The 17,879-nt window shown below is 37.9% G+C and overlaps 1 protein-coding gene across 8 annotated transcripts in view; it reads left to right on the plus strand.

The window, feature by feature from the left end:
* Nucleotides 1-16,156, plus strand: part of DIXDC1 (DIX domain containing 1) — a 74,071-nt gene extending 57,915 nt beyond the window's left edge. For all 8 annotated transcript variants that reach the window (XM_079929114.1, XM_079929113.1, XM_079929118.1 and 5 more), the window contains 3 exons: nt 10,248-10,353; nt 11,289-11,397; nt 12,934-16,156. In XM_079929114.1, coding sequence (XP_079785240.1) covers nt 10,248-10,353; nt 11,289-11,397; nt 12,934-13,014 — 296 coding nt within the window. In that variant the 3' untranslated portion in view covers nt 13,015-16,156. The remainder of the gene's footprint in view (nt 1-10,247; nt 10,354-11,288; nt 11,398-12,933) is intronic.
* Nucleotides 16,157-17,879: the final 1,723 nt, after the last annotated feature.

The following is a 17,879-nucleotide window of genomic DNA, read 5'->3' on the forward strand; positions in this document are numbered from 1 at the left end:
ACCATATCAGATTTATATGTTAAATATATAATTTTTAAAACCACATTAATAAACAAAATCTAAAGTAAAACATTTAAAGCATTTGCACAAATATGAAAGGTAAAATATTTTTTGTAGAGTAGATAAGGTAGCATTCTCAAGCCTCCAGGTATCTTTTCCTCTTGAATGAGATCTTTACACTGGGAATGAAACAGATTATGTTAGTACCAAAATTTGTTTCAGTTTCTTCTTCTAGCATTGTTTTGACCCAGTCATTTCTGTTTTCTTGATAGGGTTTTTATTTTATTGTTATCCTCTTCAGTACTTCCTTTGGGTTAGTATAAACTGCCAATGTACGTAGGCTAAATATTTGGAAATTCTTTTTCAGAAGTATAATAAATTTCTCCCTCCCTGGAATAATTCTCTTGTGTATATGAATTACTTATTTAAAATACTACAAATAAATTCAGAGCTTCTTATAAACTAGGGTGTTAATCTAATATCTATATTTACAGATAAGCTGAAATGTCTCTCATCTAGAAATACAAACACTTGTGTAACTTGCTAGCCCTCTAGCTACTGGCTTACTTCTCTTATTCCCCTATGTCAAACTTCTTGAAAGAGTAGTCTGCAATTGCTCTTTTTTCATCCTTACCTCCCATTCAATTCTTAAACCACTAGTTGGACTAGTTGGACTGTTACTCCACTTAGTGTTCTTTTTTTTGGATCACTGTTGACTTTCTCGTTGCCTAATCAAAGTGGTTACCTTATCTTCCATAGACTTTTCAAAAGCATTTACTATTCTTGAATAGTCTTCTTCTGGAAACATTTTTCTCCTTTAACTTCACTACCAAACAGTTATTCATTCAACAGATATTTACTGAGCATCCATTATGTAACACCCTTGTTAGGCACTGGAGGTATAGAGATGGACAAGATGGACTTGGTACTTGCCCTCACTGGATTGTAGTCTCATGAAGTAGATACAACCTCCTCTTCTTCTCCTTCTCTGTCTAACCCTTGAATGTGCCCTGAGATTCCACTAAGGTCTAGACTTAGGTCTCATATTCTTTATAGGTGATCCCTTCTACTTCCATGGCTTCAGCTACTCTTGTGTGCCAATTATTCTTTTTTTATTTTAACATCTTTATTGTAGTATAATTGCTTTACAATGGTGTGTTAGTTTCTGCTTTATAACAAAGTGAATCAGTTATACATATACATATGTTCCCATATCTCTTCCCTCTTGCGTCTCCCTCCCTCCCACCCTCCCTATCCCACCCCTCCAGGCGGTCACAAAGCACCGAGCTGATCTCCCTGTGCTATGCGTGTGCTTCCCACTAGCTATCTAGCTTACGTTTGGTAGGGTATATATGTTCATGCCTCTCTCTCGCTTTGTCACAGCTTACCCTTCCCCCTCCCCATATCCTCAAGTCCATTCTCTAGTAGGTCTGTGTCTTTATTCCTGTCTTACCCCTAGGTTCTTCATGACATTTTTTTTTCTTAAATTCCATATATATGTGTTAGCATACGGTATTTGTCTTTCTCTTTCTGACTTACTTCACTCTGTATGACAGGCTCTAGGTCCATCCACCTCATGTGCCAATTATTCTTAAACTTTCATCTCTAACTCCAAACCTTTTCTGAGCTTCAGGGCTATATTTTTGAATGCCAACTGGGTATCTCTGTAGGTTGAAAGGCACTTCAAACTCATGTGCAAAACTGGACACAAAACAATAGAGTGGAAAAAAGATGGAGTATAGAATCAAACAGATCTGCGATGCACTTGTAGCTATCAGCAGAGTATATCATGGGCAAGAGTATTAATTAATGTTGTATTTTAGTTTTCACATTTATGTAATGGAGATAATCGTAAAGGATTATGAGCATTAAGTACAATATTATATGCAAATAATCTGGTGTTGCGTGTGGCATGTGAGATATGCAAGGCTATGCTCTTTCTCCTTTTCACTACAGTCAGATCTCCTAAAAGAGTAATCTTCTCTCTGAACCCACTTCCTGTCTTGCCATTTACTCTTAAGGAAAAACAACAACAATAATTATTTTAAAAGTAATACAGTAGACTAGTGGAATAGAATTGAGAGTTCAGATAAAACCCATATATCTATGATCATTTGACCAGCAAATAGTATCTTCAATAGATGGTGTCAGGACAACTGATATCCACATGCAAAAGAATAGAGCTACCTCACACCATGTACAAAAATTAACTCAAAGTGCATTATTGACCTAAATACAAGAGTTAAAACTATGAAAGTCTCAGAAGAAAACACAGGGGGGAATATTCATGACCTTGGATTCTTAGACATCAAAAGCATGAAAAAAATAGAAAAATTGGACTTCATCAAAACTGAAAACTATTTTGCATCAAAGGACATTAACAAGAAAGTGAAAAGACAACCAGAATAGGAGAAAATATTTGAAAATCAAATATCTGATAAGGGCCTGGGATGAACAATGTATAAAGAACTCTTACAGCTTAATAACAAAAGACAGAAAAATCTGATAACAAATGGGAAATGAATAGACATTTCCCTAAAGAAGATAAATAATTGACCAATAAGCACATGAAAATATGCTTAAAATCATTAGTTATTAGGGAAATGCAAACCAAAACTAGAGTGAGATACCATTTCATGCCTACTAGGTGGTTCCAAAAAAATGGAAAATAACAATTGTTGGTAAGGATGTGGAGAAATTGGAGCCCTTATACATTGCTGGTGGGGATGTAAAATGGTACAGCCACTATAGAAAACACTTTGGTGGCTCTTCAAAGAGTTAAACATAGAATTTACTATATGACCTAGCAATTCCATTCCTATGTATATACCCAAAAGAATTAAAAGCAAGTGTTCAAAAAAACAACTTGTACATATATGTTCATAGCAGAATTATTCACAATAGCTAAAAGGTGGAAGCAAGCCAAATGTCCATCAGTTGATGAGTGGATAAACAATTTCTTACATATGCAGACAATGGAATACTATTCAGCCATAAAAAGGAGTGAAGTACTGATACCTGCTACAACGTGGATGAACCTTGAAAGTGTTAAGTGAAAGATGCCAGACACAAAAGGGCACAATTTGGATGGATCCTTTTATATGAAATGTCCAGAACAGGCAAATCCATAGAGACAGAAAGTAGAGTAGATTAGACAGATGTCAGGATTAGGAAGGGAGTGACTGTTTAATGGGTACAAGATTTCTTTTAAGGATAATGAAAATGTTCTGGAACTAGATAGTGGTGATTACACCACACTGTGAATGTACTAAATGCCACTGAATTGTACACTTTAAATGGTTAAAATGGTGAGTTTTGTGTTATGTGAATTTTACCTCAATTTTTAAAATGTGAATTTTAAAAAAGACCTGGAAGGAGCCTTGTTCCTATGCTAACAGAAAGAAAAGGTTGAATAGTCCAAAATACCATAACTTTCTTGAATCCATCAGAGAGATGAAATCAGAGGGTAGCTAACTAGCCAGAAATGTAAACAGGTCCCTTAGTGGACAGATAGGTTACAGCACTTGTTCACTTGTGGCAGAGCATGGGAGGAAAATGGGACCACTATACACACAGCTAAGATTTTAATGAATTGTGAAAGGCTTTGCAGAGATTATAGGAACCCTGGGGGCCATGAATGCAAGAATAGTTTGCACCTCCTTGCTGACTCTTCCATCGACTTCCATTTGGGTGCTTGTGACAAAGATTTGTTGTGGGAAGAGAGTCTAGAGAAAACCTGTTTTGGTGGTGGAGGCCCAGAGCAGGGGAGCACCTGTCACTGCTGGAAAAATGTGAAGCCCCATCTGGACCTTTGTCCCTTAAAGAACAAAAGTCTTAAGCCACTAAGAAAGGGCAGCAAATTCTGTTGCCCCTCCCTCGCTTTCCCAGGTAAAGGTGAAGACCTATTTCAGCTAGGGGGAAGAAAAAAGGATGAAAGCACTCTCTATCCCAGGGAAGTGGCAGGAAACTGTATTGGGCTCAGATCACTAGAGGTTGCCTACCACTGGGGAAAGAGTAGGATCACTGAGAAAGCCCCACCCTCAAGACTGAGGTTGGATCATGACAACAGAGAAGCCCCCCTTATCCCTCACCACCAGATGAGCAAGTACCGTGTAAGAAGCAATAGCAGTCTGCCTCTGTGGGAGGGGCACACGTGTGAAGAGACTGACTCTGATGCACAGGCACACAAGTAAAGTCTAAAGTTGAGGGTGGAGCAGGAATATTGAGGAAAAACCCTCCAGCAATCCAGCTACCTTCCTAAACATAACCCTAGAGAAATTTGAAGGTGATGGTGTGCTGAAAGTAACCTTAACAAAAATCCCAATCCCAGCTCAATTCCTGACTAGATTGGCTCAGCTGTCCCCACCAATGGCTGGGAAGTACAAGCAGTGTGCCCATTTCTAGACATAAACCTTTTTTACCTTAGTCTCTACTGTCTTACACGTGATGTCTGATAGTCAATAAAAAATTATGAGGCATCCACAGAAGCAAGAAAAATATAAGCTACTGTCAAGAGTCAATAAGCGTCTATTCAAGAGTAGACTCAGATATGACTAGCATGTTGAAACCATCAGAAAAGGAATTTTTAAAAACTGTGTTAATGGCTGAAGTAAAAATGTTAATATAATGCATGTACAGGTGAGGAATTTTAGCAAAGATATGGAAATTATGAAAAGGAGTCAAATGGAATGTTAGAAATAAAAATAAATATTACGAAGATGAAGAGTGCCTTCAGGGACTTCCCTGGTGGTGCAGTGGTTAAGAATATGCCTGCCAATGCAGGGGACACGGGTTCGAGCCCTGCTCTGGGAAGATCCCGCATGCTGCGGAGCTAAGCCCATGTGCCACAACTACTGAGCCTGCGCTCTAGAGCCCCTGAGCCACAACAACTGAGCCCGTGTGCCACAACTATTGAAGCCCACTCGCCTAGAACCTGTGCTCTGCAACAACAGAAGCCGCCACAATGAGAAGCTTGTGCACTGCAATGAAGAGTAGCCCCCACTCACCACAACTAGAGAAAGCCCGCGTGCAGCAACGAAGACCCAGTGCAGCCAAAAATAAATAAATTAATTAACTTAAAAAAAAAGTGTGCCTTCAGCAAGTTCATCAGGGTCATCAGAAGACTCAACACAGCTAAGGAAAGAATCAGTGAACTTGAAGATAGGTCAATAGAAATTACCCAAACTGCAATACAAAAAGAAAAAGAGTAGGAGAGAGGAAAAAACAAACAACCTAGAGCATCCAGTAGCTGTGGGACGATATCAAATGGACTAAGATACAAGTAATTAGAATCCCTGAACAAGAAGAGATAGAACAGGGCAGAAGAAGTATTTGAAGAGATAAAGGCCAATTATTTTTCCAGAAATGCTTTAAAAACATCACACTACAGATCCAAGAAGTGCTGAGCATTCCAAGAAGTATGAATAACAAAAACAACAAAAGAGTCAAATTGCTGAAAATCAAAGAAAAGAGAAGATCTTTTCCCCCTTGAAGAGGGGGAAAATTACTACATACAGAACAAAGATGAGAATTACAGATTTCTTATTAGACCTTGCAGGTTATAGGATAGTGGGGGGATATTTTTAAAGCACTGAAAGAAAAAAATCTAGAATTCTATAAAAAGCTAGAATTCTGTAGGTAGAGAGTATATATATATATTTTTACACAAAACCAAGAGAATTCATAACAAGCAGACTTGCACGGCAGGAAATGTTAAAGCAATTTCATCAGACAGGAAGAGTATGATATGAAAGAAACTGGGAGATGCAAAAAAAGTGGTTAAAATGAAGGTAAATATAAAAGACCTTCCCCCACTTATTTTTAATTGCTCTAAGAGATAACAGGCTGTTTAAAGCAAAAAATGTATTGATGTATTACTGGTTTATGCCATATGTAAAAGTAAAATGTATGACAATAATACAGAGATTGGGATGGAGGAATTAGGACTCTACTGTTGTCACTTCTGTAGTTCTTACATTACATGTGATGCAGTAAATATCATTTGAAAGCTGACTGACTAATTAAAGATGTGTATTTAAATCCAAGAGCGACCACTAAATTTTTAAAGAATTAAATAACAAAATGAATAGGGGAGATAAAAAGGAATTGTAAAAATACCCAATCCAATAGCAAAAGAAGTAAAATATCTCACTATTTAAAATATAGTTTCCATGTTGAAACGGTGTATTCAAACTGAGAATCTAAACACACTGGGCTTTGAAGACAATACCAAAATATATACATGTACACATACATATATACATATATATACATATATACACATACACACATACACACTCCAAAAGCGGGGAGAAAAAGAGGATAAAAGAGAAAAGGAACAAAAAACATGGAACAAATAGAAACAAGGGAGATGATAGATTTTAAAAATAATCTGGTTTTTATTACATAGTTTTTTACCACTTACAAAATTATTGTTTATCAGCATCATATTAATTGAGAAGCAGCCTTGTTTGATGGGGAAAACATAGCTCAACATTGTGAAGATGGTTCATTCTCCCCAAATGATCTATAGCTTCATGCAATTCCAATAAAAATCCTATCAGACTTTTCATAGATATAAACAAGCCGATACTAAAATTTATATGGATGAAACTAGAATAGTTCAAAAAAAAAAGTTAAGAAAAAATAAAGTAGTTGAAGTGCCGCACTACCTGATTTCAAAACTAACTATAAAGTTAGAGTAATCAAGACAGTGCAGTATAGGTGAATGGATAGACACATAGGTCATTGGAACAGAGTAGAAAGTTCAGAAATAAACTTACTTATATTTGGCCAGTTGATTTTTAACAACAGTGCAAAAACTATTTGATGGCAAAAGGATAGGCTTTTCAACAAATTATTCAGAAAAAGAGGATTGACCCATACCTCATACCCTATATAAAAAATCAACTCCAAATGGATCATAAACCTAAACTTAAAAGCTAAAACTGATTTGTGATGCCTTTTAAAATCATGTATTAAATTTACACACACATGTATACGCAAGGCTATGTTTCTGGGTCGTTTATTCGCTGAGGTTTTTGTATATGATTTTTATAGTATTGTCACCCTGAAACAGCAATTATCATTTTATCACATGAGTTAATGTTGAGTAAGACTATTTTTCCCTCATTAATCTTTTTCTGTTTTACTCGAAAAGCCTGTGCAATCCAACTCAGCCTTCTTCATTAGTAACCTGAAACTCCTCTCACTAATGTCATCAGTGACCTGTTTACCAAACCTGTCTTTATCTACTAGACCTCTGTGTGGCATTTGACATACTCTTACCTTCAAATTCACCTAAAATGTGTACATAACATTTTATCGGTCAGCTTGGGCTGCCATAACAAAATACCATAGACTGAGTGACTTAAAAAACAGAAATTTATTTTCTCACAGTTCTGGAGGCTGGAAGTCCCAAGATCAGGATGCCAGTGTGGTCAGGTTCTGCTGAAGGAGGGCTCTCTTCTTGGCTTGCAGATGGCTGCCTACCTGCTGTGTCTTCACGTGGTGGAGAGAGAGCGCTCTGGTGTCTCTTCCTCTTCTTACAAGGGCGCCAGTTCTATGGGATCAGGGCTCCACTCTTATAACCTCATTTAACTTTAATCCCTCTTTAAAGGCCCTATCTGTAATACAGTCACATGGGAGTCTAGGGCTTCAACATATGAATGTGGGGAGGACACAACTGAGTCCATAGCAATATTATTTTCATGTTTTATTTTATTATATTATAACTGTTTTGCTATTTTACCCCACTAGACTTTGAGCTCCTTAATGGGTGGGAATTGTACCTAGTTTATCTTTGTATCTCTAGTACTTGATACATAATAGGCACCCAGTAAACATTTTAAATGTGTGATACTTCTGTTCCCCTATCTTAGGTACTGGTAACTACCATGCATCTGTTTTCCTAGATTATAAATCTTAGTTATTTTTCCCTTTCCCTTTTATCCTTGATGTTCAACTATATCCAAAGTACTAAGACTTTTACCTTCTAAAGTTCTCTTAAATCCATCCCTTCTCTAGCTCCAGGGCTATATCTTACCCTTCCTCATCTTTCAGATTATTTTAATTGCCTCTTAATGGGATTACTGTTTCCAGAATTTCTCCCATCCAACCCATACTAGACCCATACTTGCTGCTAGACTGACCTTTCTAAAATGCCAGTCTGATCGTATCACTTCCTTTGAATATCTCCCCAGAGCTTAAGACTAATATCTAAACATCTTAGCCTGGCAGAGTCCTTTGTGATCTGGGCCCTGCTTTATTATCCTCATCTTCCATTACTTCCCAATGTATTACTTACACTCCAGCCTTACTAGTTGAGTTTCAGTTTTATAAATACATGATCCATCCCCTTTCATGCCTTTACAAGTATCCTTCATTCTGGGAATGCCCTGTCCAACTTCTATATCTGATATATTTTTTAGGTGCTTTGCTTAACAATTCTCCAACTGTGAGACCTTTCTGACCTCTTCCAGGTAGAATTAACTACTTCATCTTCAGTCTTCTTGTGCAGTTTGTACCAGTCTGATTTTAGTGTATTGTAATTATTTATTATCATACCTGTCATCTATATTGGACTGTGAAATCTTTGAGGTCAGAGGCATATAATTAATTTTATATTCTCAAAATCTAGTGCATGGTAAGTGCTCAATAAATGTTTGTTGAATGAATGAGTGAAAGGATCCATCATAAATTTAATGATAAGAGTGAATATTTTATTTTATTAAAAAGCCAGTGTGTGCCAGGCCCTGTTCTAGGTGATGGAGACAAAGGAACATCATGGCATGTAGGTTTCAATAATTGGCATTCTTTGAAAAAAATTCTGAAAACTGATTGATTGCTGTGCAAAGAGAGAATGTTCCCTTGTCTTTCTCTCCTGTATTATTCATCCCTCCTACTTCCTTATTTTAAACCCCTTCCTAGGGAGTTCTCTCGTGGTCCAGTGGTTAAGACTCCATGCTTTCAATGACGAGGGCCCTGTTTTGATCCCTGGTTGGGGAACTAAGATCCCACAAGCCGCACTGTGCGGCCAAAAAATCAAAAACAAAAACCAAAAAACCCTTTCCTAGAACTGCTCTCTGGTGGCTGCCTGTTTGATTGGGATAAATGCCTAGAATAAATGAAGAAAACGTGTAGCTGGAATTGCAGGAGTTATTTTAATAAAAGTTTAATTATTTTTGGTCCTTGTGATAAAAGTTTTTAATTGGTCTTTTCTTCTATTCTCTTAAAGTCATAATCACAAATAACTCATTGATTAAATTTTTCCATAAGTACCTATACAAAGAATAGAGACAAGATATGGATTAAGAAATTTAAGTTAAAAACCCCGGGGACCGGGCTTCCTTGGTAGCGCAGTGGTGAAGAATCCGCCTGCCAGTGCAGGGGACATGGGTTTGAGTCCTGGTTGGGGAAGATCCCAGATGCTGCGGAGCAACTAAGCCCGGGCGCCACAACTACTGAGACTGTGCTCTAGAGCCCGTGAACCACAACTACTGAGCCCGCGAGCCTAGAGCCCGTGCTCCGCAACAAGAGAAGCCATTCCAATGAGATGCCTATGCGTGGCAACACAGAGTAGCCCCCGCTCACCGCAACTAGAGAAAGCCTGCACGCAGCAATGAAGACCCAACGCAGCCAAAAATAAATAAATTTATTAAAAAAAAAAAAAACCACGGGGACCAACACATATAGATCCTATGTAGCTAAGGGATAAAAGTAGACTTTTTGCCTTTTAGACTGGAAATATAAGGCCTCTTGGAATCTGAGTTTCTACGGTTACTTTGCTTCTGTGTTTCTTGTTCGTAATCATTTGTCTTTTCATGAAGTTCATGTGCATTCTCTACCACTGACCTCCGCAGTCTAAATGCTGGCAGTGTCTGCAGCTCCTGCTGTGTGTCTATTCTGCCCTAGCTGAAATCTTGCCTGGCTTCTCTGACCTCTTTTGACTCTTGGCAACAGTGCCTGTCAGAACAGTTGCTGTTCCCCTGTTAGAATCACCTGTGACGGGTGAGAAATGATGGTCCTTGTGATAGCATCCATGTCCGAAGCACCTCTTGTCTTAGTGGCCCCAGTGGTGACTTCCTGTGGGTCACACACCCTGTGGACAAGGTGTTTGGCAAGAGTGTGAAAACTGTGCTATGACCTCAGGCAGCTTCATTCTCCTGGGACATTTTGAATAACTAGAAATGATGGGTTGTTGGAAGCAAATTGAATGTTCTGACCACAAAGTCTCTCTCTGATTGCAGAGTTGTCTCACTCACAGAGCTCTCCAACTGTCAGCAGCGCCTGCACGAAGGTGCTCTATTTCACTGACCGGTCACTTACGCCCTTCATGGTCAATATACCAAAGAGGTGAGATTCTGGGATCATTATTTCTCCTTTAAAAAGGACAGGAAGGCAGAATCATTAGTTACTGCCCATCTAACCAGCTGTAAGGTGTTTGAGTAGCAGTGTAGTGAGAAGGGCACAGGAGATAGAGATTCAAGTTCTAGTTTCACCACTAACCAGTGGCATTACAAGGTACAGACACAATAATAGTGCTTCCAATCCTGATATGCAAAGATGCTCCAAGTTAGGAAAGCAATTTTTTAAGTGTTCAAAATAGCTTCTGCTGATAGCTTTGGATTACAGCCTGGCATTCCAGGGCTACTTATTACTCATTGATCTTTGTTACTATTTGATGACTGCAGCTAACCTATAGAGAATTCATGTTAAAAACCTTTAAACACTCAATTAATATACTCCCTTCTAAGGTAAATGGCTTTGAAATAAAGATTTTTAAACTCTGGAACCAACTGCTGAGAGAGGTGATAAGATTTCCCTTTCCTAAAGAGTCTGCTTGGTTTGTGTTAGAGGGGAGCTTTCTGAAGTAAAGATGGTGATACTTGATTTAATTCTACCAGCCTATAGAAATGGAATTGTTGCAAATAAAGAAATCAAGAGAACTTAGACATATTGATAGTTTAACAAATTAGATTTCAGAGACTTTGTGTCTTATTTTCAGAGTAAAACAGAAAAAAAGTAATTTGGCTGCTGCCAAAGCAATAAATCTATTTTAAATTCTCAGATCAACCCATTTGTAATGCCATTTTCATTCCCTAATAGTGACTGGCTCCCTAACTTCTGCTGTTTCAGAATCATCTAGGTTATCAAGGGTGGTGACCTAACAAGGCCACATTGTTTCTGCCTCCAGAGACTTTGGCAGGAGCCTGGATTTAAAGCTGACATCTTATCTTTCCAACCTACTGATAAAGAGTCTATTTTAGTGTTCTCTCTTTTTGTTGCAGGTTGGGGGAGGTGACACTGAAGGATTTTAAAGCAGCTATTGACCGGGAGGGAAATCATCGGTATCACTTCAAAGCACTGGATCCTGAGTTTGGCACTGTCAAGGAGGAGGTACAGAATCCACAGGGAGTCTGGGTGGTATTGCTGGTTGTTCTTGAACCCCAAAGACTTCTACTCAAGGACTAGTACCCAGAAGTACCTCAGTTCCCTAACCAGGTCAGAGGAGTTTCCCAGTGCCTCCGACCAGTTGATTACTCTAGACTGAGAAGGTTCAGGGAATGGCCCAAGAAGTTGATAGCTTCTTTAGTTCAAGGTCTTAATCACTCTAATCAAACTTGGATAGAATTTTTCTTTTAAAAAGGAAAAAGTTTTGTTAGGGAAAATAAAGAACCTACATTGAACAAATGCTTGGCTTTCGAGTCTCTTTTCTATCTGTAACCAAACCTTAGAAAACTTTCTGCTTCCTATGTAGAGCAAAATAAACAACCTGGCATGAATATATGAAACTGTATATTGTGGTGGTAGTTTCTCATATAATGAAAATGAGGAAATTCTGCAAAGTCATCTATGCTTATTCTCAACTCCTTGGCTATTTTCTTAGCTTATACTTCTCTTTGTAATATATCTGCCAAAAACAGACCTTTTCTTTTTTTTTTTTTGAAAGAGAGTTCTGAGTCATGACGTATTACGAGCGCTCTCATAGTGGTTACAGAATGAAAAAGGTTGGAAAAGCCAATACTTTGTTTTGTAAAGATTTCCTGGATTTTCTTGGCGGTCCAGTTGTTAAGACTCCTCACTTCCACTGCAGGGGCCACAGGTTCAATCCCTGGTCGGGGAACTAAAATCCTGCACGCTGCGTGGTGCAGCCGAAAAAAAAAAAAAGATTTTCTCACTGAAATGTTTTAATAACCCTTTCTATTTATTAGTGGCTTAGGAAATGAATTGAACAAATGAGTGAAAAGAACTGCATGCACATATGTTAAGATTGGTCTTCGTTCTAACCCTTTCTTTACAATGCTTCGGGCCAAAATTTTCCCCTTTCTCATTTTTTAAATGCTTATAGTACTGCTTTCTTTTGAGAAGCCCAGAGTGCTCTATGGTTAGTAATTTATTAATTCTTATAAATCTCTATGAGCAAAGCAGTACTAGAGGGATGGGATGCGTTTACCATTTCATAGATGCGGAACTAAGGATATATAAGGCATATGTATATATACACACATACAGTGTTGACCTTTGAACAGTAGGAGTTTGAACTGCATGGATCCACTTATATACAGACGCTTTTCAATAAATACCTACTACAGTATTACACAATCAGCAGCTGGTTGAATCTGAGGATGCAGAACTGTGGATATGGAGGGCCAACCGTGAAGTTATATGTGGATTTCTGACTGCACAGGGCCAGGGCAGGGAGGGGGGTGGGCAGTGTCTCTAACCGCTGTGTTGTTCAAGGGTCAACTGTATATATATTTTTTAACCAGTTATAACTTTAGGGACAAAACCAAAGGGACATAGGCTCTAACTCAAGGCTTTCCTCTATACTTTTTTATCCTTTATGTCTGAGATCTTCTTTTTCAACCACAGATGTTTAGTGAGACTCCCTGTCTTGTAATTTTTTCATGGTGGCTTTTTTTCTTTCTCCAGGTTTTCCATGATGACGATGCCATCCCTGGATGGGAAGGGAAAATTGTAGCCTGGGTGGAAGAAGACCATGGAGAGAATTAATGCTATTAGATTGAGGGCTTGTGGAACTTGGCAGTCCCTGGCTGCTTCACTCAGGAGAGAAGACTAAAACCAGAATACACTAAGAAGTTTTTAGTTTGTGCTGCCAAAACAGAAGCTTCTCCAAGTGTGACAGCTATAGGCCAGTCCTATTTCTGTGCCTGGCACGTGTGGTACTTAAAGTCCCTGTCCAAAAGTAGACCATGGGTTCTTGTGGAGTTCCTTGTCCGTGGGAACACAGTGTTTTATTCTACTCTGAGGACAACAAACCGAAGGCCTTAACCAATGGGGATGGCTGATCCCACTCCTTTATGGGCATGGCTGCTATTATCTGGAACCTGGGAACTGGATGTATCACTCCTGTGTGTTACAGTATTATTTTAATTGGCCTCAGTGGTTGCAGCAGAGTACCAGCATTTGTACTCACAGACAAGGTGAAGGTACCAGCTTTTTTGCTTCTTTGCAGCTATTGCAAACCAAGAATAACTCGTAAGGTGGTACCAAAGATGAAAGCCCACTCTTCAGGAATTTTTTGGACTGGACATGGATGGTGCTGAATTGTTGAATGGATTGAAAAAGGGCTGCCCATATTGTGCTATATACTACGCTAAAACCATAATTAAGTAAGACCTTGGGCTGCCTCTTGTGTCTTAACTGGTTTTGCAACTTGTCCTTTAGCCCACAGAGGGCATATTTCATGTACTGCTCATTTTCTCTGGGGACTCTTTAACTTTAGAGCCATTTTTTCCCCTTCCAACTGATGAACTTTGTGTTTGAAAGGAATAAGGAGTGAAAGTCTCCTTTCAAATCCAGGCGGGTATGGAAAGGTGCTGCTACCCATGTCTTCTTGACTTTCTTTCTCTCATGACTTTCTTTAGCTCATGGCATCTCCTTTGCAGTCAAAAGGAAACAGACCATTAGCTTCAGTATTTGTGATTTATAAGTACTGAGCATGAGTTACTGGTCTACCCCTCTTCATTTCAAGGCCAGAGTTATTTTCTATTATATATTTAGTCTAGGCTGATCCTTTGGCCACAAAAGAAACCATGGGGGCATGGAGCATGAGTTGTGAATGGCAGGGTTGATTCTGGGTGATAACACCTAGAATCCTTTCTCATGTGCAACACTGTCAAGTGTAGAAGCTAAGATTTAAACTTTCAGAGATTACTTTATATCTTGAGTTTTCTCATTCATTCACCAAGCACCATCAACCAATCAGATATATCAGTCTCTCTGCCTGTGATCACCAGTGTACACTGCCAACCAGAAGAGTCAGACAGATCAGCTGTGGGTTCTTGACCTGTCTGTCTCTAGTTCATCTCCCCTTTTCAGCCATTTCAACAGACGACTGATCGGAGCTCTGAGATGACGTTTTGTTGTTTTATATAGATGTGTCTTTAAGTTCATGTTTGGAGAATTCTTTTCTACTCATTTGCTTTTTGTCCAAGAACCATGTCTATTTTTATAACTTGAGTGAGAGTTCTGTATATTCTCACATTCTGTATACTAGATCCATTTTCTAGAGAACCCAGTTGCTTTTATACAGGCTCTGCTCTTCTTACCAGCCCTTGTGGTTTCGGAACAAGCTTTATTTTATTACAAGTATACTAATGACAGATTACTCCTGTTCCAATTCTACCAGCCTTTTTAGTTATGGAGTTAGTTTTACGGAACCTATTTGATGGCTCCTCTAGCTGACGGAAGGAACTCAAAAGACACCTGATGTCCTTCATGTAAGTTTACCTGGTCTCCTCCTACTGAAGAATGATTTCTCATCAGAAATGACTGGGAAAATTTGGGAAAGTCATTTATAAGCAAGAATAATTCATTATGAAAGCAAACAGAAGAAAACAGTATATTCTCCATTCCCCCCCCCAGCCAGCCCCCCCAGGAAATCTGGAGAAGAAGTCCTCATGTCACCAGTTTCTCTGTTGCATGTATTTTAGTGTTTTGCTATAAGACAGCATGAGGGTTATCAGGCCAAAATTTGTTATTGTATTTTCAGTACAGTTTATCTTGAACATCTGTCGCTTAAATCAGTTTTCTTTCAGCAAACATTCTTACTATTATGTAGAATTTAACTTTTCAGAGAAAATTAAATCAGAGAAAATTTTCAGAGTCCTCTACCTTCTTTGTCTTTTATCTCTATGTCTTTTGGAAAAGGAGCTGCATGGCCTTAGGGCCTCCACAGAAAGCTTAAGTTGAATTAATAGCTCATTAATCGCATGCCACGGGTGATAACTAAGCACCCCCATTACAGGATGGCACACCAGAGTGTTTGTATAAAATGTGTTGGTAATCCTCATTCCAGTTTCTAAACAGAGGAGCCTTCTAGGAGGAGTGTGCATTGATTCATTCTGGTTTGAATTGTCTCCTATTTGATACACTAAGAGGCCCTTTGACTTATTCAGAGCATTACCCCCTACTGGCATTTGTGTAGGACAGTCCATCCTGCTACTGCTGAAGTTCTCTTTCTTTGAGAAAACTAAGGAACTAGAATGTTTAGAGTTCATGAAATAATCTCTAAACCTGATTTAAAAAATGACCCTCTCACAAAAACTAAGTAAAAAGCTCAATTCCTTAAACAGTCTTCATTTAAAAACTGAAGACTGTTCTCACTCAGTTAACTAAAGTAGCTGGAATTGGAACACTTTACAATTTCTACCTAAAGAATTTAGGTTAAACTTACTTGGTAATATCAATGCTGCTTACTGACCAACTTTCCAGCTCTTTTTGACCAGGAAGGTTGTAAATTAAGGAAAATATCTTTATACTCTGTATTCAATCCAAGAGGACTCTAATTACTTAAAATCATTTAGGTCATAATAATAATAATTTTCATTTTTTTCCATAAAATAAGCTTTATGATTGCACACTCCTTCTATTGTCTGAATTTATGTAAGAGGTACAGCTTGCTTAAAATATATATGTAAAGTTATATTTTCTTAGAAACATGGATGTTTGCAACCATTGCTTTCAAAGAGATTATTACCATGTATTCTGTTTTACGTTTTCATGAATATTGTGTTATACCAGAGGCTTCTGATTATCAAAGTGATAAACAGTTTTAACTGTCTGTACCAGATTTGTGACCTAATTTTAAAAAAACCCAGAAACAAACTACGAATAAAATGGAGTTTGCAAACTAAATACCATTAATAATTTTCACTTGTGTTTACTGACTGAAATTAATCAAGAAAGCCATTTACATTTAGTGAAAGTAAATTTCCTCAAGTGATCTCCCTGGTAGCATGTTTACTCATTACTTGGGGAGTAATAGGATTACTTGGAGAGAGAAGGATTACTTTATTGCTACAGATATTACTATTGGTATTTCTAATGTAAGTGCAAAATATCAATAGGTTATATTATCAAAGAAAATTCATTTACGTAGCACTTCTTTTGACATTATATATAAATGTGCAAACAAGTAAGAACCCAAGACTCTAAACTGTATGACAAAACAGTCTCTAATGCAAAAGCAAGAAACATTAACAAGAGGCTTTCAGGAATGTGTATTTAAAAGAACCAGAACTTTCAAATTAATTTGAAAGATGCCTTCCTAAAACTTAGCCTTCATTTATCACTTTAAATGTTTTATATAGCTAAATCTTTAGCCCTGGGTGCTTTCACTTGCCTTCCAATTACATATTTTCAACTATTAATTACAAGCCATTTTAACTGGGTTATTCCATTATTATGTTAAAATTAAACATGTAAAGAACTTTCACTACCAACTAATTCCTCTTTACATCTAACCCATTCTGTATCAGTAATATCATTCTACAAGTCTCAGGACTGATTTGACAAACCTAATTATTCCTAGCTTACCTCTGGGGTAAACTTACCACTCCTAGACTGTTTGACCTGTGCCCTCTCATGATTTAGCTACACCTGTAAAGAGTATATTCAAAATGCAAACTCGCTATGCACTGAAAGATGCAAAACAGGTTTAAGCAAGGCTACCTAAGTAACTGAACAGCAAACTGAAGATCATCTCATACAAAGACTAATTTAAAGTAATTTAGATCCAGTTATTCAAATGCAGTGGAAGTACTGTAGTAAGATATCTTAGCCAATTCAAAATCGTTAACATTTTTATAATAATTTACAGTTACAGTATAAGCCCTTTCACTAATCACAATTATTCTTACGTTGCTTCTTCCAGTTGTTACTCATAAGTAGTTTTACATTATGGTAACAATATAATTGCTCTACTCCTATTTTTATTTTATTTTATTAATGTTTTGGCCACACCGTGGGGCATGCAGGATCTTAGTTCCCTAACCAGGGATTGAACCTGCGCCGCCTGCAGTGGAAATGCAGAGTCTTAACCACTGGACCGCCAGGGAAGTCTCTCTACTCTTAGTATTTCAAATGTGCCTTTCCATTTAATCTGGGAATTTTGTTTCTCAGTTGTACTCCCTGCATATTATTCTGCCAGACAGCCGTGCCTGCTTAATCTTTTCCTCATTTTTGGATAGTTAACGTTTTTCCAATTCTTTTTCTGTCATGAAGATATTAAAACTTTTTTTTTAACCTTATTTTGGATGCCTTAAGGATACTAGAATAGGATTTTGGGGAAATGTGCAAACATTTTTTCCCTGGTTCTTTTTCCTTACTATCCTACCATCTCTAAAAACAACCTCCCGGACGAATGCATCTCCTTCTCTTCAATCTCATTAGTACTGAGATGTTAGACTTTTTAAAGTTTCCAATTTAAGTAGGTATGATATAGTGCCTTCTGGCTGCCTTATTTTTTCCAAATGTTTAATTACCAGCAAAGGTGAACATGTTTTCAAATGTTGGTTTTTCTTACTTCTTGTGTTCTTGATGTACACTGGGGATTTAGGGATATAAATATAACA

The sequence above is a fragment of the Stenella coeruleoalba genome (assembly GCF_951394435.1).
Source record: "Stenella coeruleoalba genome assembly, chromosome: 8".
Classification (NCBI taxonomy): domain Eukaryota; kingdom Metazoa; phylum Chordata; class Mammalia; order Artiodactyla; family Delphinidae; genus Stenella; species Stenella coeruleoalba.